This window comes from Aythya fuligula, chromosome 5 (genome assembly GCF_009819795.1).
Source record: "Aythya fuligula isolate bAytFul2 chromosome 5, bAytFul2.pri, whole genome shotgun sequence".
Lineage (NCBI taxonomy): Eukaryota > Metazoa > Chordata > Aves > Anseriformes > Anatidae > Aythya > Aythya fuligula.
Window position 1 is genome coordinate 7401757 of NC_045563.1, and position 26901 is coordinate 7428657.

A 26901-nucleotide genomic window follows, 5' to 3' on the forward strand; every position below is an offset into this window, starting at 1 on the left:
AGATAATAAAGGAAGGAGAATCCACTGTCTGTTCTCATTAGGCCTGGCAGCTTGGAAAAACAATTTTTTGCCACAGTATGTTCTGAGGCTTTTGTTTGCTTTATAATACTGTTTGCCCATCTTATGTTGATAATGTGTTCTGAATTTTGCAGGCAGTTCATCATGAAATTATGTCCTATGTCCAGCTCATGATAGAGAGGGAAAAAAAGAAATTTAACACAACCTTAAAAAAAATCAATAAGCAACTAGGTAAAGAGAAGAAATTCCTAAGTATGGATAAAACTAAAGGGCTTCTCAAGGAACATGAGGTACCTGACCCACTCCTTTTCTGCTCACCTACCTCTCTTTCTGAATGCATTGTCTGTCCTTCCTGCTCCTGCTTCCTTAATATACAGTGTTGCAGTCTGTGTTTGTGGAAGTTTTTGCTTGGTGTTATGTAAACACAGAACAAAGAGGCCACCCAAATTATTTCATTGCATTTTTGACTGCAGATACTAGCTTCTTTGTTAGAGTTATCTCCTTGTTGTATGCGTGGTATCTTTTCAATTTTTTTTTTTAGTACAGCCTTGGAGCATAAAACAGATTTATCTCTGCAAAGTGTAAAAATAAGAAATGTTTCTGTGTTCTTGATTTGTTACAGTTATTTTGTTATAGTTGTATAGCTGGTTTAGGTGCCTTCAAGTGAGAGTAACTTCTCACAGTGCAATAGTCCCACTTCACCTCTGTGTTTGTGCTACATACAAATTATTCAGTTAGGCATAAGACTTTCATTTTTTACTTACTGGGCTGAGCCATAGTGAATTTTACATATTCTGTAAGCAATATTTTTTCTACTTCATTGCTATTAGTATTTTCCTCCACCCTCTTTAATATGCATTGATGCAGCCAGTTTACCACTTACAAGGGTAAGAAAATGCTCTCTTGTTGAAATTCTGGTCTTTGCTGAATTAAGTGTAGTTTTTGTATTTGCTTCTCATGGGTTCGTTCTGAACAAATATTGCATGAGCAGGAGAAAAGAGAAATAAGCATCCTTAGGTGCATTCCTTCTGCTCATATGTTTGTTACATTTATTAATATATTGATTTCACACTCAAAAGCAGAATTATCGGTGGGGAATACTTTAAATACATTTTCCAATTCTATTTTTTCTGTAGTCAATAGAACATGTATTTTCAATGTAAGTATGCAGAGGACTTGGGATCAAAAGTAGATAGAATTGTAGTAACAAAAGGAGTTTCAAAATCAAGCAGGAGTCAGTATAGTCTTGGGAATGCAGCTGGGGAACACATTCCCAGAAATCTCAGTTTCTTTCCTGGCTTTATTTGAAAAAGATTCAAGGAAAATAAATGTTTTTCTCCTGGTTTGACAGCTTACACTTCAAGTGCATTCATCCAAGAAGACAATAGAAAAAGAAAAAAAATAATTATGTGAATAATTAGAATTGCACATCCTTATGGCTTAACATGAGTTTATTGTATTATTTTTCTTTGTTTAGGCCTTTTTTTCACAGGAAGGCAGCCTGAGAGAACTTAGCAAGTCATTAGAAGATCTTAAAATATTGGGAAGACTAGCAAAAGAAACTGTCCCAGACATTCAGGCATTCATTGCAGACTGCGGACAAAAGCTAGAAAAGCTTCAACAAGTTGTGTCAGATACTCACACAGCCTTGCTGTCTCGTGCTGGAAAAAGAGAGCTGTCTAAGAAACAGTGAGTGCATGATGTGTTGTAACCTCATAGAAATCAGATGTATCAGTATGTGTTGTGACATGCAAATGTACTAACAAGTACATTACTACAGGGAACTGTACTTTCTAAACATTTAATATGAGGTTTTATAAATGAGCATGTTTGGTAACTTTTCTGCACAGCTGTGCTCTTAGTTTTTAATCATTAGCTAAGGTTTCTTTTCTTCCCTTGGTTTTCCATATTTTGTTCCTAAGCCAAAATTTCTTTTAAATCATAGGGACTCCATTGTTGCTTCTGAGAATGGAGAAGAGCCTGGTTCTTCTGAACAGACTGATAGACTTTCAGTACAGGAGGTAAGAAGTCAATGCTGTTAAGAAAAACTGCTCTGTCTAGAGAGATCATTGGTAAAAGGAAAAAATAATTATTTCTGTTACTGCTCTTACTGTGGCAGGACTTCAGGGCTCTGGTCACAGAGCAAAAACCCTTTCTATTTGGAAACTATGACTAAGTAAATGTTAAAAGCAACATGCATTCGTGGTTATCTCTCGTCTTCTTTGGCACATGTGAAGCGATAGCTTCTTGCAGCTCACAGCTGCCTGCTAATCTGTATTGACACAGCATGATGCAAAGGTCATTGTCACCTTTTTTATGTTTATTTAGACATCAATACCAGTTGCAGAAACAGTTTTGGAGACAGATGTGGAACATCACAATGGAGAAACCTGTGAAAAGATGTTTGAGGAAGACAGTCATTTGCCCTCACCAGATTTATTAGAGAGGTAATTTTCAAAGGATAAAATGTATGTGTATTTAGAGATGATACAGTGCTAGACATCCATAAATTAATTGAATGTGTCAAACATAAGGCACACTTTAATTGTGAAAAAATCTGTTCTTGTTCTACTACAGTTTACTTAATATTGCTTTGTGATTAATAAGGAAACACTGTAGTAGGTAAAAATTTCAAACATCAGGGCATTGAAGGAAGAACACTTAAAGCTATAAAAAAAGAATTTTCTGCTCTTTTGTTAGACAGAAAAATCTGTATCATCAAAAATCTGCCTTACTAATAACTGCAAGTAGTGTAAAATAAAAAATGTGGCAAGTTTTTAAAGAACTGACATTTTTACATTCAGAAAACTGAATTTGGAGAATGCCAGCAGGCATTCCCACATGAAGATTAGCCAGGTGAGCAACGTCTCAGTTCTTTTATATATTGCTCCTTTATGCCCATTCAGGTGGGACTTATGTAATAATATGCATTTGCAATAGAATCTGCTTATTTTATATGGCAGCCTTGATTAGCAAGTCCCAACCTCTGCCATGTTCCATTAAATTAGAAGTAATACTCTCTCTGAAAGTGATTCCATCTTTCTTTAGCTATAACACAAAAAGAAGTAACCTGGAGGAACTATTACAAATAAGCAGAGAAAAAGTAGCGTCTGGCTTTACTGATGAAATAAAAGATACTTCATGTCTTCAGAATAAACTGCATGAACTACAAGTAAGTCTTCATCTTTTAAAAACATATTTTGGTGCCTAAGTTATTATTTTTTCATGTAGAGCCATCGCCTTCCATGTGTTATGTGTGTTGCCAAGGGGTAAGGAGCATCCTTACAACCAGATTTATTAGAAGCAGAGGGAAATGAAGGGTTCAGCATTTAGCAGAACTGAATTGCAACTTAGCAGTGGAGGTTTACCAGTATTGCTGAAAGAAGAAATTGGTGGCGATCAGTTCCTGGTCTGCCGACTGAAATGGATCTAATGGAAAAAATAACTGTAGAAAACAGCTCTGTTGTCAGTGGGAATGGGAAATGATGGACCAAACCCAGGGCTGCAGAAGTCTTCAAAGTTGAACCATCAAATGCCAATGGTGCATGTGCAGAATGAAACTCTTCCAGGACTTACAACTTAATTAGGCTTGTGAGAAACTTAAGGGGCTGTTAAGAGGCACATAATTAATGTTGGGACTTTAATTATTAAAATTTTCCAAGTCTTCTGTAGAACAGAGCACAAAGGCTATCTAGCACGTTAGACCTTGGTGTAGTTCTAAGTTTGTGTTTTGTTCTTTTGAACACAGATAAAATGAGATATTTTCCATTCATTTTGTGTAAAAATGGCTGAACCATATTTATTGAACCTTTATAAAATGTAGGCCAGGCATATGTCTGACATAGAAAATTTTGTTATAAGAAGCTGACAGAGATTTACACACAGCTGAATTGGGTCTTTAAAAAAAAAAAAAAAAGAAATTCTTAACTAAAGTTGACATTTTCAACTTTTTCTGCAGAAACTCTTGTGATTGTCATTTTATGGACTACCCAGTCTGTTGTAAAATGCAGAATCATATTAATTCAATTAACTATTCATATCTTTTAGTTGATAGAGATTGATACCACTTCCATACCTTTTAGGTGATAGAGAATGATACCACTTCTGGTTGGACACAGTTGGGAAACATCTCATCTACCTTAGAAAACCTTGTGGATGAAGTGGAAAGGGCTACTCTCTCTGAGACAAGAAGCAAGCTAGAAGGAGAATGGAAAGAACTTCAGGATATTATAAATACCAGGTATAAAATAATATTTCATGATATTGGCAAAGGAGTAGCTCATCAACGCATGCTTGTGAAGGAAATAATGTAGTTTAGAGAAAGTATCTGTGTATTTTAAATTCTTTTTTTTTTTTTTTTAATTGCATGAAATTAATCTTTTTCTTAATTATACATAGCTCATATGTATCTTGCAGATAGTGTGGTTCTCTCCAGGAAGCTCAGAGCCAGATCTTTGTAGCATTGCTGTGCAGTATTCCCAAGCTTATTTTTATTTCCTTCAACCTTCTGGTTAAATGCACTGGGATTCACACTGCTTATATTACTAATCAATAGAAAAACTCCTTTGACCCCAGAGGAGGAGGATTAGATCAATTAGACAGTCAATTACAATACCTCTGTGGCTTCTTGTGCTGTAAAATGTCAAGTGTCTTTTCTTGCTGGCTTTCCTAGTTTGTGTTTCTTTATGTTTCTTGTAGAACAAACTCTTTAAGGACTGCTTTGGAAATCGTTTTGCCAATAGAAAATGAATCCATTCTTCTACGTGAATTAGATCAGCGGCTGAACAAAAAGGACATCCAACAGTTTAATCTGATGAATAGTGATCTTGCTTACAGGGAGCTAAAGGTAAGGGAAAAGGCAGAGATGCAGAGACAACACCCTAACCAGAATAGTTCTTAATATTTGTAGGAACTTGTGAACTTCATGGGATTTCTCTCTTAGGACTTAGGGACAATTCACCAGACTACCCAAAACTTCTGACATCTAACAGCATTTTAATCCATACACTTCAAATGCCATTGCTCCTGTAGACTCAAGTGAGCGCCCTTGATAGTCTCCACTGTAAAAAGCATAGCTGTGAATATTTCATCTTAGGTTAGGACTTTTCTTCGTTACAGATCTATGCTGTTCCCACCTGGCTTTATGTCACTTTGTGGAGTGATATAAATAATGCAGTGTTAATTACTGACCTAAACTAAGCTGCCTTGTGTCACATCTGTTGAGGGATCTGAGCATGCCTCAGGATGGCTTTGGAAGGTCTGCATGTATGCAGTAATTTATTCTGCTGATATCAGTATCTTGTGCTTAGACTCTGGTCTGTTGATTAGGCAGAGTCGATGTTGTTTTTTTCCTGATACTCTGTCCCCACTGAACATGTGGACTGCTACACAGTACTGAAAGTTTGTGTTTGTCTGCCCTTGGCTCTCAAGCTGAGTAGGGTTTAGGTCTCTCAAGCTCTTGGGCAGAGTGCATGTGCACTCTTTGTCTGAAATGACTCTGGAAGTGTCTTGCGTTTTTTCCCAGCCCTGCACTTCCAAGTTTCACAACAGTGATGTACTGCTGTTTGCCTGAGGGCTGCGTAATCCTTTAACCAGACAGTGTGCAGGCTTCACAGAGAGAATTTTACATGTGTGTAAGTTTCCTCCAAGAATATCGCAAAAAAAAGAATTTTAAAGGTGGCAGAAGTAGCAGTCTGCTGTAAGAGCTTGCTGGTTTCAGTCCCAGGACTCTTGTAATCCTTTTCTCCTATTTTTGAGGTTGCTGGCAAGAGATTTGAGCTTTTTTATAGTGCTGGTCATATTACTTGTATGTGAAATACCATTTTACTTGATTTTTCTTTTTTTTTCCCCTTCCTCCACCAATATCCAGATGAGGAAAAAATGTTTTTCTTTCTCAACCACCCTATTTAGCATATTTACTGTATTGCCATGACAAAGTCATTCTGCCTTAATCTGATTGCCTCGTAGTGCCTTATGTCTGTGTTTGTAATATGATATTATCTCTTAGCAAATGGCTAATTGAATGTATAGGCGTAATGATTCAGATTTAATAAACTCAATTGCATTTAATGTTGTTTTCATATCTAGATCTCCCGCAGTCCTAAATTGCAATGAAAATTCCAAACACCCAAATCTTAAAAATGTTCTCCTTCACTCTTTTAACGATATATATACATATATTCTATTTGGATCAGTATAATTTGTTTTTCAGTCATAGGTTCAGCTTGAATATAGGATAAAGATTTTCTTTCACTTGCTAACACTGTTATGATTCTCTCAATTTCAGGAGCTACAGAGGTCCATATTAAACCAGATTGAAGTGTGCAAGCAATTGGAAAACCTGGACAGTTCAGCAAGAGATGAATTTAATCCAATAGATCTGCAAGCTGCAAGTAAAATTATGTTTTATTATCAAAACCAGCTTGAAGAAATGAGCCATAAAATGCAGATCCGAGAGACAGTCCTTAAAGATCTAGAAGCTTTTATGGCCTCACTGAGGAAGATTCAGAGTTCCGTAAGACGTCTCACAGATTCCTCGGGTCAACCTGAAATACAGGAAAAAGTGTTGAGAGAGGCTGCACAAGAAGTCTCTCATATGGCAAAAGAGGCTAAATGTTTGGATGAACGCCTGAAAGCAGTTGATATTTGCTTGGAAGATGCTGAGTGTGGGGGAGAGACCTGGTGTGAAAAACTAGTTCTGAATTTATCTGAAGAGCTAACTATGACTTGTGGTCACTCAAGTGATCAGATGCTGACAGAGGAAAATGATTTATACAAGATATTTTCCACAAGAAATTGTGAACTCCTTAAAAACATTCAGGATCTACGTGATAGAATTAACAAAATAGGCTTGAAGGATCCAACGATTCCAGCTATTCAACAAAGGTGAATTCTTTTTCAAAGCTCTTGTAATTTCATAATTTCAGTGAACTCAGAGGGCCTATGGCCCCTTTTTGATAGAGCACTGAAACACAAATGTGTCTTAAAGCGTCTTTGTAGCATTGAAGAAAATCAAGAGTTTGTCTTTTATTCTCTGCCTTACAACCTAAATAAGGAAGCCTTCTCCAATTTTTTTCTTTTAAAATACTTTGTATGTACTTGTTGGAAGCAGCACTGATGAAAAAGAAATGGAAGGAGGTTGATTGTTATGATCTTAATTTTCAGTAAGCTAATTCTCAGCCAGGGAGACAGATCTTCTTGCTGAGCAGTGACGTGATCTAAACCCTTGAGTTGGAGAAGCTTTGTGTTATTTTACCATACCCTGAGAAAGTCACCAACATAACTTGTATAACTCTGATACTGTTTCAGAGGAGCTGTCTGCAGCCTCGCAAAGGACGAATAAACTGTGTGTGGGGAAAATGGGAAGGGAAAGGACTTTTTAAGCTGTGATTTATTTATTTATTTATGTATTTATTTGTGTTGTCAAATCCCACACACTATGGCATAACTTCCTTTCTTAGACCTTATTTTAAGATAGCCAGAATGCCCTTAACATTTTAATGCAAACTAATACACTATATTCATACAAATCTTATTGGCCTTTAGGATTTTGGATTACTTTCTCAAGCAGCTCTTAGGTCAGTGTAACTGATCTGAAGGATTGAGTCAAATTACATTTTTTATGGTGTCATTTAATATAGTAAGTATGTGCAGCTCAGGATGAATTTCTAGAGAACTTAGTAATTACATTGGTGAAAAAAAATCAAAGGCTTGCTTTAATATAAGTCTGTATTTCTTTTTTTTTTTTCTAATAAAGGGTAAAATCATTAACGGAATTGGAAAAGGAATTAGATTGTGCTGCTGTTGAAATGAAATCTATGCGAGAAATCACTAATAAGCTCCTGCAGATGAAAGAGGAAAAAGCAGAGGAAGCAAATGAGCAGTGCAGAGTTACAGAGAGGTTATGGGAGGATACAAAACTCTTGCTTGCTGAATGGTAAGAAGAAAAGTTATGTTTTAAAATAGTATTGTACAAGTAAGAGGTTTGCTTGTAAAATGAAACATCAAAAAAGCCTTAGACCATATCTTAAAGCAAGTGAAATTCTGGTACACTAGGAAATGCTACTATTATGATGCTATAAACAATCTTAATTCCTAGAATTGCACGTAGAATTTTGCAGCCAAAGCTCATTAATTGTATTTATTTTTAAGAAATCACAGTCCTATCATTTAGCAGTGAAATGCAGTGAAATGTTGAACATAACTGGTATCCAGAAGAATGGTTAAATATGAATCAGAGGCATAGTATAGTGACTGGCATTTGTTTCAAAAAAACCTGTCCCTTAACCACAACAGGTGTCACACGGTGCTATAGAGTTTGTGCCAGTTTAATTTATCCTGCCCATTTAATTTCTTCTGAACATAGTAGTCAAACTCCTCATGTGTTTGAATATAGGAGAAGGAAGCGGACAAGAAGCTTAGGCTGCTCCTTTATGCGTAGCCAATAAATAGTGTATCTCTTTTCTTAATAGCCAGGAGCAGTGTGCAAGGGCTCTGGAGCTCCTGAAGCAGTACCAAAGCTGCAAAAGTAGTCTGACCAGCATCATCCAGAAACTGGAGATTGTCCTTGCACAGCAAAATTCTTACATGGGGAAGGAGAATTTGAACAGACTCATAACAAAGGTGAGTAAAAGAAACTTTATGAAGTTTTTAAAAAAAACAACAAACGAAGTGTTCAGGTGTAGGGTTGACCTTGTATGCCTTGGCTTCAGGGTAAATGTGAAGTCCTTGCATTCACTTTGGCTTCCAAACTATGTTTACGGTCCGTACTCTGGTTTTAAGTTGATGTCTTAAGTTTACTTAGTGAATCAAGGACTTGTTAAGGGGGTTTTGATCTAAAATGGAAAAACTGTTTTGATCTAATACCAAAATAAGATGAAATCCTGTCCTACCAAAAACACACGTTGAACTCAGCAAGACTTATTTCAGACATACCCATTAGAACAGTTATATTTTTTCCACCAAGTTAGAAACCTTCTTCCTTCTTCCACTTCTAGGAGGTAGTTTGCAAATGTACAAAAGCAGCAAATTGATTCACTCCTAAAGGGACAGTTTAAAACATTGTACCACTTCAAGCAAAAATAGTATCTAATGCAACTCTAATGCTTCCTGGGCTGAAATGTATGTACATTGCTGCGTGTCACTGCCACCTTGCTCAGAGCCAACCTGGGGATTGCCAGCGTGCTGCTGCACTGGGATGTGGGCTTCTGGAGGCCAAAGCAGTTTTGAGCAGGCTGACAATGCAGTACTTCCTTGAGCTGGCTGTGTTTGCAGCGTGAATCTCTGATGTTATTCTGACTGCTGACCAAACTGTGCTGCGGTTAGAAGCCATAGTAACACATTTCACTCCTTTTCTCTCCTAAAATCGTACCTAAAGGACAGACCTTCTATATAAGAGGTTTGGCCTCAGTAAACAACTTGCTGAGGTTTGGCCTCAGTAAACAACTTACTCCATGCTGTCTTGGTAGCAGTTAAACATTTACAGTAGCTTATACGTTAGGTGATGAGACTGAACGAGCAAGTACTGCTGAACACTCCCCTGTATTCAAAAGTTACCTCTTGGTCAGACAAAAAGTTGGCTGCTGGCTACATTCTTCTTAGCCACATGAATACAACCAATGGACATAGGTGTCCACAGCTAATGGATTAGGGAACAGCAGCATTTCCACTGTGGCCATTTTACTGCACAGTTTTCACTTTCCCTGGCTGGGTTGTGTAACAAGTTATTCAGATGCCATTTTTAGGCTATCTGATGAGGCATGTTCCTATTCAGGAACATTTGTTCTCAACTGGTGCATGAATGGTTAAATTTAAGGAGCATAAATATAATACTCAGGCAATGGGATGGGTGTCCATGTGCATCATTTGCCTTCCATCCCACCCTGAGTTTTGCAACAACCACTCTCAGAATTGCAATCTGCAAGAGCAGCTGCATAGCACAGATGTCCTGGAGTACCGATGATTTGTTATTTACAATTATATGTAATGGCAACAGAGAAGATTGTCTGCCTTGTTCTGGTTTGTAACTGCCATCCCTCCCTCCCTCCCCTTTTCTCAGTGGTTGACAGCGTCTGTATGAGAAGACGCTTGCCAGCTCTGGGAAATGGGAGCTTTTAATATCAAATTGCTTAACGCTAGAGGTCAGTGTTTCATTTCCAGTACGCTTCCATGTTTGTAAACACTGACGTTGCAAACAAGCACAAAGAAGCAGTCAGTGCTTAATCAGAAAATAGAAAAAAAGGACATTTCTGCTTCTCATAGTAGCATATTTGATAATGGCTACATTAAAGTAGGATCTAAGCTCTTTTTTTTTTTTTTTTCTAAAGTAGTTCAAAACCTCTAAAGTTCCAGGTTATTTTCTTTTAGACTTGTAAGAATATGTCAGACAATTATTACATTGTGCATTGTTTGTTTTTGTAAGTGAGGTTCTATGTATGGATATATACAGCCCCTTTGGATCTTGTGATTATTATTTTTAAATCAAACTGTGGTTTTGAATCTTATAGTCAGAAGTATATTGCCTGTAGTTCCCACTCAGCTGTTTTTCAGCCAGTAACAGAACAATACAGATTTCTAATAGGGAAATGTTCCTATCAGCATGACAGGGATATAATGGCAGAGGATACATTCCTAGTCTCATCACATTACATTAAAATGATTATTTTCTGTAGTGCTGTTATTTCTCTAAAGTAAGAAGAATAGCACATCACTTTACAACATTTTACTGAAGAAACTGTTTTAAGTAAACATGTTTGTAAATATCCACTTGGTCTTTTTCACAGATTGAAGAGGCAAAAGAGGAATTTCATGATCACTCTGAAGATGTAGACAAAATAAATCAGATCTGCAAAAACCTTCAATTCCAGCTCAATAAAATGAGAAGCTTTGAGGAGCCTCCATTTGAGAATGAGGCTAACATCATTGTGGACAGATGGCTGGATGTATGTAAAAAGCAAATTATCAGGGTGGTCTTATCTGTTATGCATTATAGTAATTGATTCTGACTAGTGTGTAATGTTTGGAATAAATTAAGTGCAATATGGTAGATTCTTAAGAGAGAAATCCAAGTGTTTACCAGAGCAAAGCTTACAAGTGGCTATTGGTGTAACGCTTTTGATGTGTCAGGTAGTTTATAGCATTGGTGCTCTTAGCAGTAAATAATTCTGGGAGATGCAGAATGGCAATATTAAGCTTCCATTAATAACTTTAGTGTATTTAGGCTTTGGAGACAATCGAGAGAATTACAATGCTGGTACTGTTGGTGAGAAATGTTTGCCATAGTTGATATAAGTGGTGCATCAGTACTGAGATTAGATGGTATTTACTGAAAGTAGATAAACATTAATGATCAAGGCTCCTTCCTAAACCTGCCTTAAAACTGGCAAGCTGCCACTGTGATTGGTGTGTTTAGCGACATGTGTAGCAGGGATTTAAATATCTTCTCCATGACCAGTTTGCCGTGAAGACATATGAGATTTTTTCCCTTGCTGCACTTGTTTATGGGAGTGGTTTCATCTCTCTCAGATTATATTACTCTGATTTTGTTTTTAGAATGTAATTTAACATTTTGAAATCTGTGTGCATTTTCTGTATATAAATCTCTTGGTAGATCAATGAAAAGACTGAAAACTACTGTGATAATTTGGGAAGAGCTCAGGCTTTGTGGGACAAACTTCTTAATTTATCTGGCACAATCGACGCTTGGGCAAATGCAGAACTCAAGAACATTGAAGACCATTGTCTGACTGAAGAGGACCTTACACAGTTAAAGGTAATTTGAATGGAAATTCTTTACCCTAAACTCATGTTCTAGTGATATAGACTTCTGACTATAAGCATGCACATCACGAAGAAATATCCGCACTGCAAAAGCAGAGGAAGTCGTAACATTTGCAATTGTATCTGCCTGGACAATTTCACTGAAGATATTGTGTAATGTGCAGGGGGTAAAGGTCTTGGAAACTAATAAATAGAGATGTGTTTATGCGTATACAGGCTCTGCGGATATACAAAATTATTTTAAATTAATGGAGCACTACAAATGCTGCTTTATGCTACAAATGCACCCTCATCCCTTTGTGCTATACAAATATATAGCAAAGAGAAGGCCTGGAAAGCTTGCAGTCTAAATATAGTGGTGTACATATTTCCTCATACATAGAGAAGAAAGAAAAGAGTGTATATAGGTTAATGATTAGTTTTCTAGGTAGAAATTATCTGTCAGTGAAGATACTGGAGCCTCAGAAACGGCTGGGCAATGCACAGTTCAAGAAGAGTTTGCAGATGTGGCTTATTTGCTTTTGGGATCCTTGTCTTGGTATGCATCCCAGTGTAACTTAATGTGACCCTAACAGTAGTGGCTGGCTGCTATGGGTCATTGGGGCTGCATATGGGCAGACATCCGTGGAGCCTAGGCAAGACCTGCCCATGCCTCTTCCACACAAGTTATAGCATTAACTCTACGAGTAGGGGTGCAGTGGGGTGTAAAAATACATGCACTAGTTCTGTGTTGTTGAAGAACCTCATGTACAGGGGTGAATGTTTTAACTTCTGACTTCAGGGCCATAATGAAACAGCTGCACTGCTCTGTTATAGTTACAGCCATTCTTTGCTAAACAGAAATAATTTCCTGCTTGAGTGGGGTTGAAACATAAATAAATCCCATATCCACTGGTTTGAAATTATGCAGGCAGCTTTTTCAGAGTGTTTACATGCTACAAATGCCCTGTTTTTCCTTACACTTATTTGCAGCATTATTGCTGCTTCTATTTGTTCATTTGTTTTAATTTGCAGAGCAATAGAAAGGCAAGGTGTTCTTTTTATATAGATCTTCCCTGTGAAACAGTAGCACACATGCTGTGTAGAGGTGGATATTTTGTCACATTACCGTTTTCTTTACCGCTCTATTGTTAGAGTTGACTTGGGGTAGTTCAGGTCCCTGGGGGCTACACTAAAAAATGCACTAGCTGGTGACTGCATCCTAAAAGCCATTTTGTTACCTAGAAACTGCTGAGGCCCACAGTGGTGTGACCATGCCCCTGACATGCCTTTCTAGTGGTGCTCAGGAAAGGCTGTGCTGAAGGTGGCTGTGCTGAGGTGTTGTGGTTTGGGGTTTTGACTGGAACAGAGTTACTCTGCTGTTCCTATGCAAGAGAATAATTCACAAAAGAGAGGGAGAGAAAGGGTAAAGGAGAGAGAAACTATTTCCCATGAGCCACTCTAAAAGTGGAATAGGGGAGAAAACTGAATTCAGTGTATTTGTACTTTTGTAAAGTGATTAAAGTTTCTAGTGAGCGTCAGAGTTAAGTGGGATTAGGTTCATTAATCTGAAACATTAATCTGGGTCCTGAAACATAACATTAACGTTAATTACAACCCAAATTGCTGCAATATGTATCACATTACATAGGGTTGAAACCCAGGGTCCTTTGTGACCACTCAGCAGAGCACAGGTGCATGTGCTTTCAAGAAATGTATCACAAAAAACGGAGTAATGAATTATTTGACTGTATATTTAGAGACAATTTCAGTATAAATAACATGGGAGAAGTCCTCCTTTCCTCTGTTGCCAATATGGAAATGGGAACTCTTTTAAGGACTGCAGGGGGTGAACGGGTGTTGAGGATTCCTTTTGTAGAGATTGCAAAGAAATATTTTGTCCTGAGGGAATTTGGAAACATGACTTGGGAATCTGAGACAGCGTGACTGTTTTTGCCATATCCTGTTTCATAAGTTGAAGCTGGTATCTGGTATTTTACTGTCATGTTATCAGCTTGTTCCAAAATCCATTCTGATGAGTAGAGGTCTTCATATACAAAGGGGGATACTTTAAAAAAGCATGTTGAGGAAGTGTTGTGTTTTATCACATCATTGCCAAAGTGTATCATCATGATGCCAGTTCTTGACTTGTATGTGATATCTGAGGATATTTTAAGAGATGTTACACCTTTTTAAGAAGTAATAAATAAATACAAAATAAAGATTATTTTCCTCCAACTTTGCATGGATTCATGTAGAAGTAAAGAAGTTAAGATTGTTAAATTGTGCTAGATTTGCATTGACTACTGTTTTACCTGAGAAACTTGGAATGTTTCTGACCCTAGGACAAAAATGTCTGTCTAAATTGCTAGAATGACAATCAGGAAACGGACTGGCTGTGGGAGCTGTATATGACAAAATGAAGAATTAGAAAAGGAGTAATATATTTTTTGAACAGAAGCATAGAAATTATATTTGAGAGAAAGCAATATAGGTACAGATGTGTTTTTTCCACCATTAGGCATGCTTACGAGTTCAAGAGCAGAAACTCCAGAAATTTGACAACACAGTGGCCGAGATAGAAGAACTTCTGAATAGTAATGAACCTCCACTGGAGCTACAGGTGGGAAGAAGCTTTTACAGCCAAAATCCTGGTACTCGTGACTAAAAGCCCTGCTTCTAGCATCATCTTTGCCAGAAAAATTTCTTTGTTTGACTTAAATCTACCTAAAGATAATTGCAGATATTTTGTTGGCTGTTAGCACTGGCACTTCATTTCATGTCTTTCCCAATCTGTTGGAACTAAAGTTGTCATTTTAAACACAAAGGCTTCTCTCTGTCATGTGCCTTATCAGGGCTCAGACCTGACCGAGCTGTTTTGCAGTCCTGCCTGAAGATGCCAATATCTGGCCTTTCATTATTGACAAACAGCAAGGCACAAAAGAACTTTGTCATCCCTTGGGGGATCCCAGCAACTGAGCACGCTGCTGGTGCATTTTGAACTGTATCTTTACCTGGACATGGCTCGATATAGCTTGGTAGTATGTAGCTATTTACACAGCGTGGTGTTTTCTTTTGGGATATCACAAGGAAATCTTCACCTTGTTGTGTTGACTTCACACACCAAAGTCTTTCTCCACTGTTTGAGACCACATGAGCATACCTTGATCCTATCCCAGTTCCACAAGCTTCTGCTCGTGGTGTCTGTCAGATGCACCTTGAGCTTGACCTGGTTTGGCTATTTATGTGTTTATCCTCAACAACCATTGAACTCAGAGGAGTTTGATTGATTAAAGTGATCAAAATAGCTTAGAAACAGACTCAGCAACCCCGTGCTGTGCGTGCTATGCTTCTGGGGAGCACCAGACACCCTCAGCCACCTAGGGTGGTTTTTCAGCATGTGGCCACAATCCCATTGAGTTGTCTCATGCAAATCTGCAGAAGACTTAAGGATAAGGTTATGGATATGTTGCTCCTTAGTGACTAGTCTTGAGCCAGAGTTCTTGCCTCTCTGTTCTCCTTGCCTGGCTTTGGGGTCAGGGTGGGAAACTTGACCCAGTGGGATCTCTGCAGGAAGGCGTGTTGTAGAGAGGAGCTTGAAGTCTCATTCTCCTGGTGGCTGACATATAAGGTTTTTATCCAGCTGAGAGTAGACACTGAGAGTAGACTGACAAATTTGTTAGTAAAGTAGCATCAGTAAATGCATTGCTAATGAAGATGAACAGATCATTCCTCCTCAGAAAAGCACGGCTTAAATATTATTACCTTCAAGTTTGTGGAGTAGGAAGGAAAGAAACTGGAATAAACTGTGATTGAAGTGTCTGGACTTCAGATCATTTCATTGCTTTTTATGTCTGTCATGCTGTTCTACAGCATGATAGGAAATCAATCCAATATAATTTCTGACATTTGTTTATTTCCAATTTTAAGGTTATCAGGTCATCTGTTGTGCAAAAGATGGAGTTAATAAAAGACCTTTTGTCGATGAAGCGGCATACCAGTGAACTCGCTGTGAATACAGCAGAGCTAAAAGGTGACCTAGATCTGGCCAAGACACAGATTGGAATGACTGAATCACTTTTAAAAGCATTATCTCCTTCTGACACCTTAGAGATCTTTACTAAATTAGAGGTAGTGTACCATAAGTTAAACATCTTTTATAATTTTGTTAATTGTTTTTACCCTGGGCATGTCTTCATAAGTGACTGTACATTTGGTAAGCTTCTAGAATAACTGAAGTAAAGAGCTTCACTTGAATATTTCCTAAAGCTGCCAGAAGAAAAGCCTGTTTTCAATGGATGTTATCATATGTAGGTAATTAATCTTTGCAGCTACTGAAAGTGGTTAGTGGTAGATACAACAACAGTATACCACCACCCAGCATGGTGGGCTACTGGGTTGTGTCTCTGCCAAGACTGGGTTATACACAGATGTCTTTGTGCCACTTGAGCCTGCCTGCAAGGAAAGCTCCCAGTAGGCAATTTAAGCCAACTTTCCATCCTTTGCACCAGGGGAGAGGTGAAGAAAGAGCTGCTTTTGCTTGGAGGTTCACAGCTGTCAAAATTTAAATCTCCTATTGAGCAGTGAATGTATCAGACCACTAATATTTGGGGCACTGAAATCACAGGTACTGGAAGAAAGAAATAGTTTTTAATTAATTCTCCCAGCTTCCCTGGAACATACAGTATTATTATGCCATTCACATATCTATTATGTGTGATGTCAAAATATATGTGAATGTGTGATTACATATACATAGAGTTGTATGCACACTGCTTAAGGAGAGTTGAGTGCTTATTTCTTAATTCTTGTAAGAAATCATTCTGACATACAGGCAGAACAGAACTCTGATTGGTAGCAAAGCAGCCCTGTATAGTAAACTTCTACTTGCACTTCAGATTTTTCCTTTTAATTGATGTCTTTTTTTTTTTTTTTAATGTTAGGAGATACATCAGAAAATTCTACAACAAAAACACCATGTGACATTACTCCAAGAAGAGACAGACTGCCCTGATGTGGATGAATTAAATAAGCAGCTTAAATGTGTCACTGATTTGTTTAATAAGAAGAAAGATGTGTTTCAAGACCATTTCATTGGTGTTTTGAATCGTAAGCAAGCACGTTTCACATTGTTGTAGCTTTTTAGGTTTGTAGGTACTGTCTTAATCAGTTTTGTCATGAAATTAATTGATTCTTATTTTAGTATCACAAACAAATTTATTGCCAAAAAAAAAGAAAAAAAATGATTTGGATAAAAATGGCTTTTTTTTTTTTTTCCAACAAATCACTTGATCTAAATCCAAAGTATTTTGCTTCTTATTTTTACATTTTAAAAACAGAAAAGAAGTATAAAACATCTTTTAGGATTTTTTTTTTTTAATTTAAAGATACAAAAAATCAAATTTCTTAATTTTTTCCAATTATTTTAATTTTATTTTAGATATGAGAATGAATAGCATTATTAATTACTTTTTGTTTTATGCAGCCGCAATACTGCGCCAGTTTAGAAGTAGGTCCAAAGGTAATCATGTCTTCAGATAGGTTTTGTATAGTATTTGTGTGCATGTAGAAATGAAAAAAAAAAAAAAAAAAGAAAAAAAAGATAATATGCCATTCCAGGCCTAAGTAAATAAATGTAATTACAAATTGTCTGAAATGTTCATGTTAAATAGGGATTTTCTTTAACAGAATACAATTAATGAAGAAAATTGGAATGTATCTTTTTCCAGGTCAGTGCAAGAATTTTAATGACTGGTTCAGCAGCACTCAGCTGTCCTTGAAGGACTGCTTTGAACCCTCCGAAACAAAACAGGTGCTGGAAGAAAGACAGCAAAGGCTAAAGGTAAACTATTAAAACGTTCTGATTTCTAAAGCTGGTTCTTCTTGAAATTTTACTTTTTTATGCAGAAGACTATTCTTGTGAGTAATTTCATGTACTGTGCTTTGTAACTCGAGGCTGGAAGAACTTTTCATGTAATATAAAAATTAAGACAATAAGTTGAATGAAAATAAAACTGAGTTAAAATTAAATATCAGTGTTTAAGTTCAGAGCATATTTGGGCAAGTAAGAGACAGGACAGTATTAAAAGTAAATGGACCCTGACCACATACTTCAGTGTGCAAATAGGCAGAAAGTCAAATATGTCGAGATTAAAATGAAATTCTGACCCCCCACTGGATTCAAATGTGAAAAATTTGCATTCACTTAGTTGTAGCCAGATTTTCACTCTTAACTCAGATGGAATCAACAGATGAGATAGAAAGGCCACAACATCTGCAAGAAGCAATCGCAGTTTAGCAGAAGACATAGTGATGGCATTCCTAGATTTACACACTACTTTTCCCTATTTCTCTGTGGTTTTGTGCTGTAGAGAATAAAATAAATCAAATTGTCTTCTTTACCTCTTATTTTGCAAACAACAACTTTTCATATGCAGGTCGAATAATCAGCAAACTATAAATTAACATACATTCATGTCCAGAAACTGGAATTGCTGTAGAAAAGTTGGTGGAGCTAATGGGTCAAAAACTCTTAAATATCGTAGAGTCATGGAATGGTTTGGGTCAGAAGGGACCGTTTAAGATCATCTAGTCCAACACCCCTGTAGGGACATCTTTCACTAGATCGGGTTGCCCAAAGCCCCATCCAACCTCGCCTTGAACGCTTCCAGGGATGGGGCATTCACAGAGTCTCTGGGCAGCCTCTTCCAGTGCCTCACCACCCTCTGAGTGACAAAATAGCTGCTTGTCAGAAGTGGGATTTGAACCCACGCCTCCAGGGGAGACTGCGACCTGAACGCAGCGCCTTAGACCGCTCGGCCATCCTGACAGTGCGTTTCTGTTACATAGCAGCAAATTTCACAAATGCATGTTGTGTTTGTGCTCTTATTCAGCACTTCTTAACTTCCGACGGCAAAGACAGAGATATCCAAGAGGTTAAGACTTTATTGAATAAAGTGAAACATTACTTGCCCAAAGCGAGCATTAACCAGCTTAACAGCTGTGTGAGAGATCAAGAAGCAGAACTACAGAGATTGATATCCAAATGTCAGAAACAGGAAAAGGAACTTGGTGCATCTCTGCAGCAGCTCAGTAGGTATGGAACTAATGTCAATTCTGGCATTTTAGTCACAACTGATATAAAATGATTCATTATTAAACAGCCATAGTGAACAGCAAACAACCCTGCTTTTTATTAAAGGTGATATTTTAATAAAGGTTAGTGAGTGTTTTGTTGTATGTTTCTAGTGTTGTTTCTCTTCATAGCAGAATCACTATTATGTAGGATCATATGCTTATGTGTTTCCTAGGAGCACCGGTTTATGTGTTTCAGTGACATGAACCAGGATAATTAAAACTATCCATAAGCTAAGTTTTAAGTAGAAGTCTGATCATGTGCTTGATATTTGGGTTACTTTTTCAGCAAAATACTGTTGGCAGCAGGTTTTACTCATGCAATGCCTCTCATTTTGACTTGCACTTGTGTTTATTCTCTCTTCAGCCTTGAAGAAAGCAGCATTGTCTTGGAAGAATGGCTCATCACTCAGGAGGAAAAACTACAAGAGATAGAAAAAGATGAGACAAAACTTGAAGACTTGTATAAAACATTGTTAATGCAAAGGTACCTTTGTCTTTGGGCTCTGCCTGAAGAAGATTGTTCCATGTTGTTACAAGAAATAGATGTTTGTTCATTTGTTGTGTTTTTCAGAGAAGAATTTGACTCCTTGGCTCAGCTAGCAAATTCCTTGAAGGAGGCTGGGCTGACAGAAGATGGAACCATTTTAGAAACTAGTGGTCTTATTAGTAGATATCATACGCTAGTTACCAATGTAAGTGAAATGGTAGGGAATTCTCAGGGACTTCCAGTGGAAGGACAATATTTTGAAGAGCTTGCCCAGGATATATCTAGCTGGATCAAAAGACTTGAGAAGGCCGTTAATAACCTGAGGTCTCAGGAAAGTGAGTTGCCACCAGATGAAAGAAGTAATCAGATGAAGGTATTGTGTTAAATATATTCCTATGAAGGATACTGTGATTGCCTGTGGTTTTGTGGTTTGGTGTGCATCTGGTGTGAATGTTTGATTGTTGTTTGGTTTTTGTTAGTTTGTTTTTTGTTTGATTGATTGTTTTGCATAGCTAATTAAGCACGTATGAGGAGATTTTCTGCAGTACCTCTGGGTGGAGCAATACTGAACTCATAGACCAGGAAAGTGTGCTTGTAGGCATGCATTTTCCCATCACAAACTACTCCAGAGGTGGAGAGAGAGGTCTGGTATAGTCGGGGCACCTGGAGAGCCTCCACAAAATGTGTAGATTCTTGAGTGTGTTCCAGTGCTCTAGGGCTGGGCTCCTGCACTGTCTACGTGGGCCTCTCTGGCCCCTACATCCTCTCTGCTGTCTCCTCCCTCCGATGAGTTAGGAGGTCTTCTAACAGAGTAGCCAGAAATGAGGCTGCACTGATTTACATGTTTCTTTCAGTGGAAGGGGTAATATTGTGACAAATATATTTTCTTAAGATTTGGAACTATTTTTTTTATTTTGTTAGCCCAATAGTGCTTTTGTTTTATTGAGTAGAAAATAATTATTATATCACAGCTTCGTTATCCCAAATTTTCTAAAATTAGATGATCTGTTTATATATTGGCTACATCATATATTGGAAGATTGGAAGGAGAATTCTGCTTTCTTGAACAGTGGTGTACAAAGAATGAAAGATTTCATTGGTAATACCTTTTATTCTGTAACCAGAAATAGTTTTATTTGTACTGCTACTGCTTCTGCTTCTTGTCTAATACAGGAAATCACAGCTCTCAAAAATGCAGGAGATGTCAAAATACAGAGCATGGTAGCTCTAGGAGAAACCTTAATGAGAAATGAGAAAATTAAGAAACCAGAGGTTCAGCAGACTATATCTGAGCTCAAGAACCAGTGGGAAAGCACCTGTCAGTTAGCCACTGAATATAGAAGGTAATGTGGAATTTGCCAAGGGGTGGCATGGCTCACGTTGCTATATTGATTTTCTTTTCTTCTTCCTGCACCAGTTGCATTGAATTTCTGTTCTTTGGGGGCAGAACAAGATACCTACGAAAGTACGTGTGCTTTAGTATTCTACAGAAGTGGGTCGCAGTTCGGATTGAACGGTCTTACGAGGTTTAGCCAGGACATGTAAGGGGGGTAGCAGGACAGTTGATGAGGTCTGCCCAGCTTGGCTCAGATTCTCTTCTGATACTGAAGCAGCTCTGCCAGTCTTTTACTTCCTGACGATAGCTACAGAGCTAAAGCACTAATGCTATTTTTAAGAAGTTCTTTTACATTCACATTTCTAACTTGAACAAGCCTCTTTACAAAATTTAAGCTAATGGCAAACTTCAAGTTATGAAATAAACTCTTCTTCTGAGCATCGCATTTTTGGATCCTTCATTTAAAACTCTGGTATTAGTTTTCAGCCACTGAGAATTGGTTGATTTCTGAACCGGTGAAGTTCAAACATTCTATATATAAGTAACCTTATACGTGAAATGAATACTGAAGGAACAACAGTTTTTTACAAGATAGTCTAAATGCATCAGTCATGCAAGATACTAATAAAACCCCCTGACAGTCCTATCATGAGCTCTGATAAGACGGTTGTAGCAGTTGGAAACTAATTGAACTCAGGCACTAATTGTATATGTCAGGCCACCATGGAGTGCACAGCTTTGTTCTCTTTAATTAAGATAAGTACAGACCTCTCATATTATGCAGTTATTTTCAGGGGAGTGCTTTGGAAATTTAAAATGCATCTATTAACCATTGCATTTAGACTTAGAGAAGGAAAGCAACTAACTGCTTTTTCCACATTAATTTTGTTACGTTTTTAAGGAAGAAATCCTTTACTGTGGGGGTGGTGAGGCACTGGCACAAATTGCTTTCTGTCATGTTCTGTTCATAGGCTGGCCAGGAAAGGCACTTTAGTGTCTGGCATTGTCATAACTGAGTCTGGTAGCCACACTGATTGTTTAAAACATGTCAGATGATTCCAGGTGTGTGGTGAAAACATAAACTGAAGTTCTCATTTTGCAGATGAGGACAGTTTCAAGATGTTTGTCTGCTGTAACATCCTTGAATCACAGAATCACAGAATTTCTAGGTTGGAAGAGACCTCAAGATCATCGAGTCCAACCTCTGACCTAACACTAACCAGTCCCCACTAAACCATATCCCTAAGCTCTACATCTTAACGTCTTTTAAAGACCTCCAGGGATGGTGACTCCACCACTTCCCTGGGCAGCCCGTTCCAATGTCTAACAACCCTTTCGGTAAAGAAGTTCTTCCTAACATCCAACCTAAACCTCCCCTGGCGCAACTTTAGCCCATTCCCCCTCATCCTGTCACCAGGTACGTGGGAGAACAGACCAACCCCCACCTCACTACAGCCTCCTTTGAGGTACCTGTAGAGAGCAATAAGGTTGCCCCTGAATGTTACCATAGTTCAGTAAAATCACTGGGAAATTTGCTGTTGGGATCCATGGAAGCTAGAGTAGACCTACTGTATACTTTTTAAAAATGACCAGGGAAGGAATTATTCAAAATAAGTACTTCTGAGAATATTCAGTTGCCTTCTCTTATTACTGAGCACTCAGTGCAAGCAGTACAAGTGGCATTCAGAAGGAAAGAGCTCTGGCTATGCTGGATCCAATGTAACAGAATGCAGAGCGCTCTCTTCACAGCATGTTGAAGGCAGGAAACGAGGTGCTCAGCACATCTGAAGAGCTGCTCAGGACCTTGCAGCATTAGATCTGTGAACAGCAGAACACCACAGCTGATGCATCCAGCAGTGTGAAGCTGGAATAGAGAACTTATGGCGAGAGTGCTTAACATATGTGAGGCTATATTTTATTTGTCATTTGCCAAAAATACAAATCTCGAGGAGATCTAAGCTTTACTTTCCTCTTTTTTTTTTTTTCCCTGCTGTACTTCATAGAATTATAACCAGACTGTATTTATTTGGGTTTGTTTGTGTGGGATCGTATTTTCAAATGTTGGCATTTAAGTTCCATCTGGAAAATATTGGAACTTCATCACTAAATATGAACGTACAAATGTTACTTAATGGACTTTAGACTCACTAATTATAGTTGCATATTTCCTGTGGATAAACGCAACCTGTTCACCTTCAGTGAATCAGCGGGCATGTTTATGAAGCAAGCAAATCAAGATCTAATGTCAAGATCAGCAAAGCAGGCACTGGATTGTGATAACACAACCCATATTGCATATGCTGGTTTTGTTCTCTGTATATTTGAAAGGCTCTCACCAGCACTCCCCCATCACCCCCACTTATACCAGATCAAAGTTTCACTCCAGAACATCAAGAGGCTGTCTTAAGAAGTTTTTCAGGGAAATAGGTTTGTAGTCATTCTGTAGTTCTGAAACAGAACTTCTGCTGCAATGAAGAGCTGAAAATACAGAGCATTAGCATCACTTCTCAGATGCTAGAAACTATAGGTTTATAGGTTGAGATTTAAGGCATATCTGAGAGAGTTAGTCACTTGTTCTGCATTTAAGTCCAGTTCAGCAGAACTAACTGAAGTGTCCTTCATTTTCATCCCCTTGAAAATTCCAGTCTAAAGCAGGTCATTAATTTAAAACCGAAAGAAGAGTATTCAGCATGCTGGTGCTCGTTCTAATTGTTGACTTGCTCACAATTTGACATTTTTTTTTAGGTAATGAATGAAGCATTTTTTAATACTATTAAAACCAATATTTTTTCTTAGCCCTCAAGAGCAACTTCAGCTCACCAGGGAGCAATATGAGCAAAGCAAAGAAAGTCTGAGACTGGCTCTGAATGAACTGAAGAAAGAGCAAGAAGAGATGGGTTTTGCCCTTCAGCCAGGTTTGCAGGAGAAGCAAGCTCAGTTGACAAGCTATGCCCATCTCCTGCAGAAAGCAGAAGATTTAACTTCCCAATTTAATGAATTGGAAAGTCAGGATCACCTACAGAGTTGCACAGAGAATCCCTACTTCACAGAGGAATCGTGGTTGGAATTAAAACACCAACATGAAAGTCTGCTCAGCCAGCTACAGGTTGGAACCTCACTCTCTTTTCTTATGAGAATGTTCGTGTAAAATGTCTGTTTGATTGCAGTTCTCACTGTTTGCCTGTAGTCTCATTCAACTGGCAAGTTGATGGGTAAAACTAGGAGTGGTGAAAGTTCCTTTGTAAAAAGGATGGGAATTCCTCACTCTCTCTCTCTCTCTCTCCCCCCATTACCATGGGAAAAAGAGCACCAGAAGTTAGTATTTTTCACTGCCGCATGTTTTGCAGATGACTAAATGTTTAAATCAAATGAGAGCAAGGTAAGTGTGAAGAATAATAATTTACACCTGTATAAACAGATTTAGATAGCTTTTATACGAAGCATTTGTTCCAATGTTCTCCAAGCCACAGGATTTTTTTTTTCCTTTTGGAAGGATGAATTACTTTTCTTGCGTGTCGTTTGTTACTGGTTCCACCCAGTTTAGACCCAGTAAACTGCCTTTGCACCCCTTGTGATTTCTGCATCTATTTTTTCAACCATTTTGGATAGGAAATGTCCCTTTTACAAGTATATTCTTACAGAATGTGAACTCTGCTTCTTGCTACTAATGAGGATTTTGTTCATGGTGAAGTCCATGGTATGCTGGGAAGAAGGGAAGACATCTGTGCAGCTGTGGTCAACTGGATATTTTATGGAAAACAAGCGTTTTGCACTGATGATGTCCTGGAAAAGATCTGTCAGTCTGTGGATAAGTTATATTTGTGTGAATTAACAATCTACTAATCCCTTTAACTCCTTGGTTTCTAGACCACAGTGCAGACATTGGAAAGACACGTTCAAGAGCACCAGCAGTTTCAGGATATGGTGACAGGCTTGAGCACTGAGCTAAAAACTCTCTCTGAAAAGCTTGCTGATTGTGGAAGTCCAGCAATGGAACAACCATCCTCTGAGCAAAAGCAGTTGAAATCACAGGTATGTTGCAGGTTTTGCATCATGGAGAAACTGCGTCTGTGCCCTGGGGGCTTGTAGAAATAATCAGATAAATAAAAGAGAAAAACTACTTGTGTCAAAGTGAAGAACTAAGAAACACTTATATAAAGTATATGTTGTGTTCCTTTTATAAAGATAATTGTAGGCCTGAAACCACTCTTAGTGAACTTATTGGACCTTTACTGTTAATTGAACTGAAGGTAGAAGTGTCCTCACCTCAAGCATACAGACTTCATCAAACTTTAAGAAGTATCCTTAATCCATAGGTAGGCATTTTCCTGAAGTTTGGGAGAACTGAGTACGATCTTATACCTGTGAGTATAGGGAACTACTAAAAGCTGGAACTGTGACTCAGATACAGATTGCTGCAATTCCCCTTCCTCCAGAATTTGCTATACTTCTAGCAAATTAAAAAAAAAATAGAGAAAGAGTAATAGGAAATAGGAGAGGAAGTGATTAAGCAATTATCTTTTTTAAAGTTGGGAAGATCACCGTGCACCTCACAGAATGGTATCTGATTATCGTTGTCTTAACACATACAGCTTCAGGTGCTCTCTGTTAGTATTTGACTTCTTGCAGCAAATAGGTCTTCCTGTACTTCTCAGCACAGTTTGTTGTTCACAGCAAATATTTATGATTTTCATGATTGACTTTAGATCTTAGCATTAAGTATATTGAGTGAAGACATGTTTCAATAAAATGTTTTCTTCCTGTTTAAAGGAACAACAAGCACCTCTTAGTCGATTTGAAGACATGTTAAAGAAGATTTTGGTTTTAGCAGAAGCTGTTAAACAAAGCACTTCTTCACCAGGACAGAAGTTTATTAAGGATGAGATTGAAACACTTCAGAGTGAACACAGGAGTCTGGAAGAAAGACTTGAAAATGTCAAGCAAAAGGAAGAAAATATTTTCAGTGAAGCCCTTGAGTTAAAAGATGAGCTTGCTGATGAAATACAGATGGAGGATAAGACAGATACAATGCTAGAGAGAGAGATTCAGGTCACTTCTGATACTCCTGTCGCTACAGAAGAGAGCTTCACAACAGTAGAGTTTAAGGAGTGTTTGGAAATGCATAATGTGAGTATAGTTCTGACAGTAATGACAGTAGAAGACTTGTTAAAGAGACATCTGTCTCTCAAATGCCTTTTGTATATTGCATCCTACACTGCTTTTTTAACTTCGTTGAATTTAAGCCTTCTGTAAATATATGTGTATAATTCAAAGCTGTGGAGAAGAACTCCCTAAGCTTGTTATATAAGTCTATTGGAAACTGCAACTTTCAATTTAAGCACAAATTGCTTATTAACTTTCTCTTGCAATATAATTAGAACAGGTGTCCTTTGGAAGGAATAGGTGTATAGATAAGAAAATTACACATAGGCCTCTGTGACAATTAAGCATAGTCCTTTCTTTTGCAGTAGTTTCAGAAGTTTGAGTGCTTCTTTTAAACCAGTAAGATTTATATTTAGAACTGCAAAACAATATTTTTCCTATTTGTTTTCATATGTTCAATTTTTTGCCATTTAGAGGTTTGATATTAAAATATATTTACAGTCACACAAGCAGGTTTTAAGTTATTTTATTTCTCTTAGGGTCAAGATGTAAATGGGAACGTGTCAGAGAAAGAAAAGAAAAATGATCCACTTTTGGAGGAAAGCAGTGTATTGAACAGCCCATTACAGTGTATCCATCAAGGAAAGGACAAATTTGGGCAAACTGCTCAGGTGCCTGATATTTTCATTCATGTCAGTGTATATATATGTGTGTCTATTGAATAGAAACACCTATTAAATTCCTTAAAATCTGTAGGCAGGCACGATGCATGTATTGAGTGATTGAGATCACTGACCTGGAACTGATGATGTTAAGGGCATCTCAGGCTGTTTACACCATACATAACTTCACGTGTGCAAAGTTGAAGGGATGATTTGGAGAACTCCCTCATTGATATAATCATCCAGCAACAGCAACTGCACGCAGAGATGACCATCAAAATATCAGAGTGGAATCCACCTGTACAGAGATTTCTGGAGAAGGAGCAAGATTAATAGTTAGTGTTGCCAAATGTGTCTGAGGAGAAACTACTACGATGGTGTTAAAAATCACATGTACACTT

General features: G+C 37.9%; 1 protein-coding gene and 1 non-coding gene across 5 annotated transcripts in view; one reads left to right on the plus strand and one right to left on the minus strand.

Moving 5' to 3' along the window:
• SYNE2 (spectrin repeat containing nuclear envelope protein 2) overlaps positions 1–26901 on the plus strand; it is a 186390-nt gene that overhangs the window by 46379 nt on the left and 113110 nt on the right. For all 4 annotated transcript variants that reach the window (XR_004253309.1, XM_032188232.1, XM_032188235.1 and 1 more), the window contains exons 22-45: positions 153–308; positions 1496–1707; positions 1964–2039; positions 2347–2465; positions 3067–3190; positions 4101–4258; positions 4717–4864; positions 6305–6903; positions 7775–7954; positions 8490–8640; positions 10800–10958; positions 11627–11788; positions 14297–14398; positions 15706–15906; positions 16719–16884; positions 17505–17617; positions 18669–18871; positions 19277–19396; positions 19484–19772; positions 20573–20742; positions 23532–23841; positions 24603–24767; positions 25506–25862; positions 26378–26509. Coding sequence is in view for 3 of the 4 variants with exons in the window: in XM_032188232.1 (XP_032044123.1) it covers positions 153–308; positions 1496–1707; positions 1964–2039; positions 2347–2465; positions 3067–3190; positions 4101–4258; positions 4717–4864; positions 6305–6903; positions 7775–7954; positions 8490–8640; positions 10800–10958; positions 11627–11788; positions 14297–14398; positions 15706–15906; positions 16719–16884; positions 17505–17617; positions 18669–18871; positions 19277–19396; positions 19484–19772; positions 20573–20742; positions 23532–23841; positions 24603–24767; positions 25506–25862; positions 26378–26509 (4572 nt within the window). In the remaining variant the exon portion in view is untranslated. The remainder of the gene's footprint in view (positions 1–152; positions 309–1495; positions 1708–1963; positions 2040–2346; positions 2466–3066; positions 3191–4100; positions 4259–4716; positions 4865–6304; positions 6904–7774; positions 7955–8489; positions 8641–10799; positions 10959–11626; positions 11789–14296; positions 14399–15705; positions 15907–16718; positions 16885–17504; positions 17618–18668; positions 18872–19276; positions 19397–19483; positions 19773–20572; positions 20743–23531; positions 23842–24602; positions 24768–25505; positions 25863–26377; positions 26510–26901) is intronic.
• Positions 18522–18604, minus strand: TRNAL-CAG. The gene has a single exon. It is a non-coding gene; the product is annotated as a tRNA-Leu (tRNA).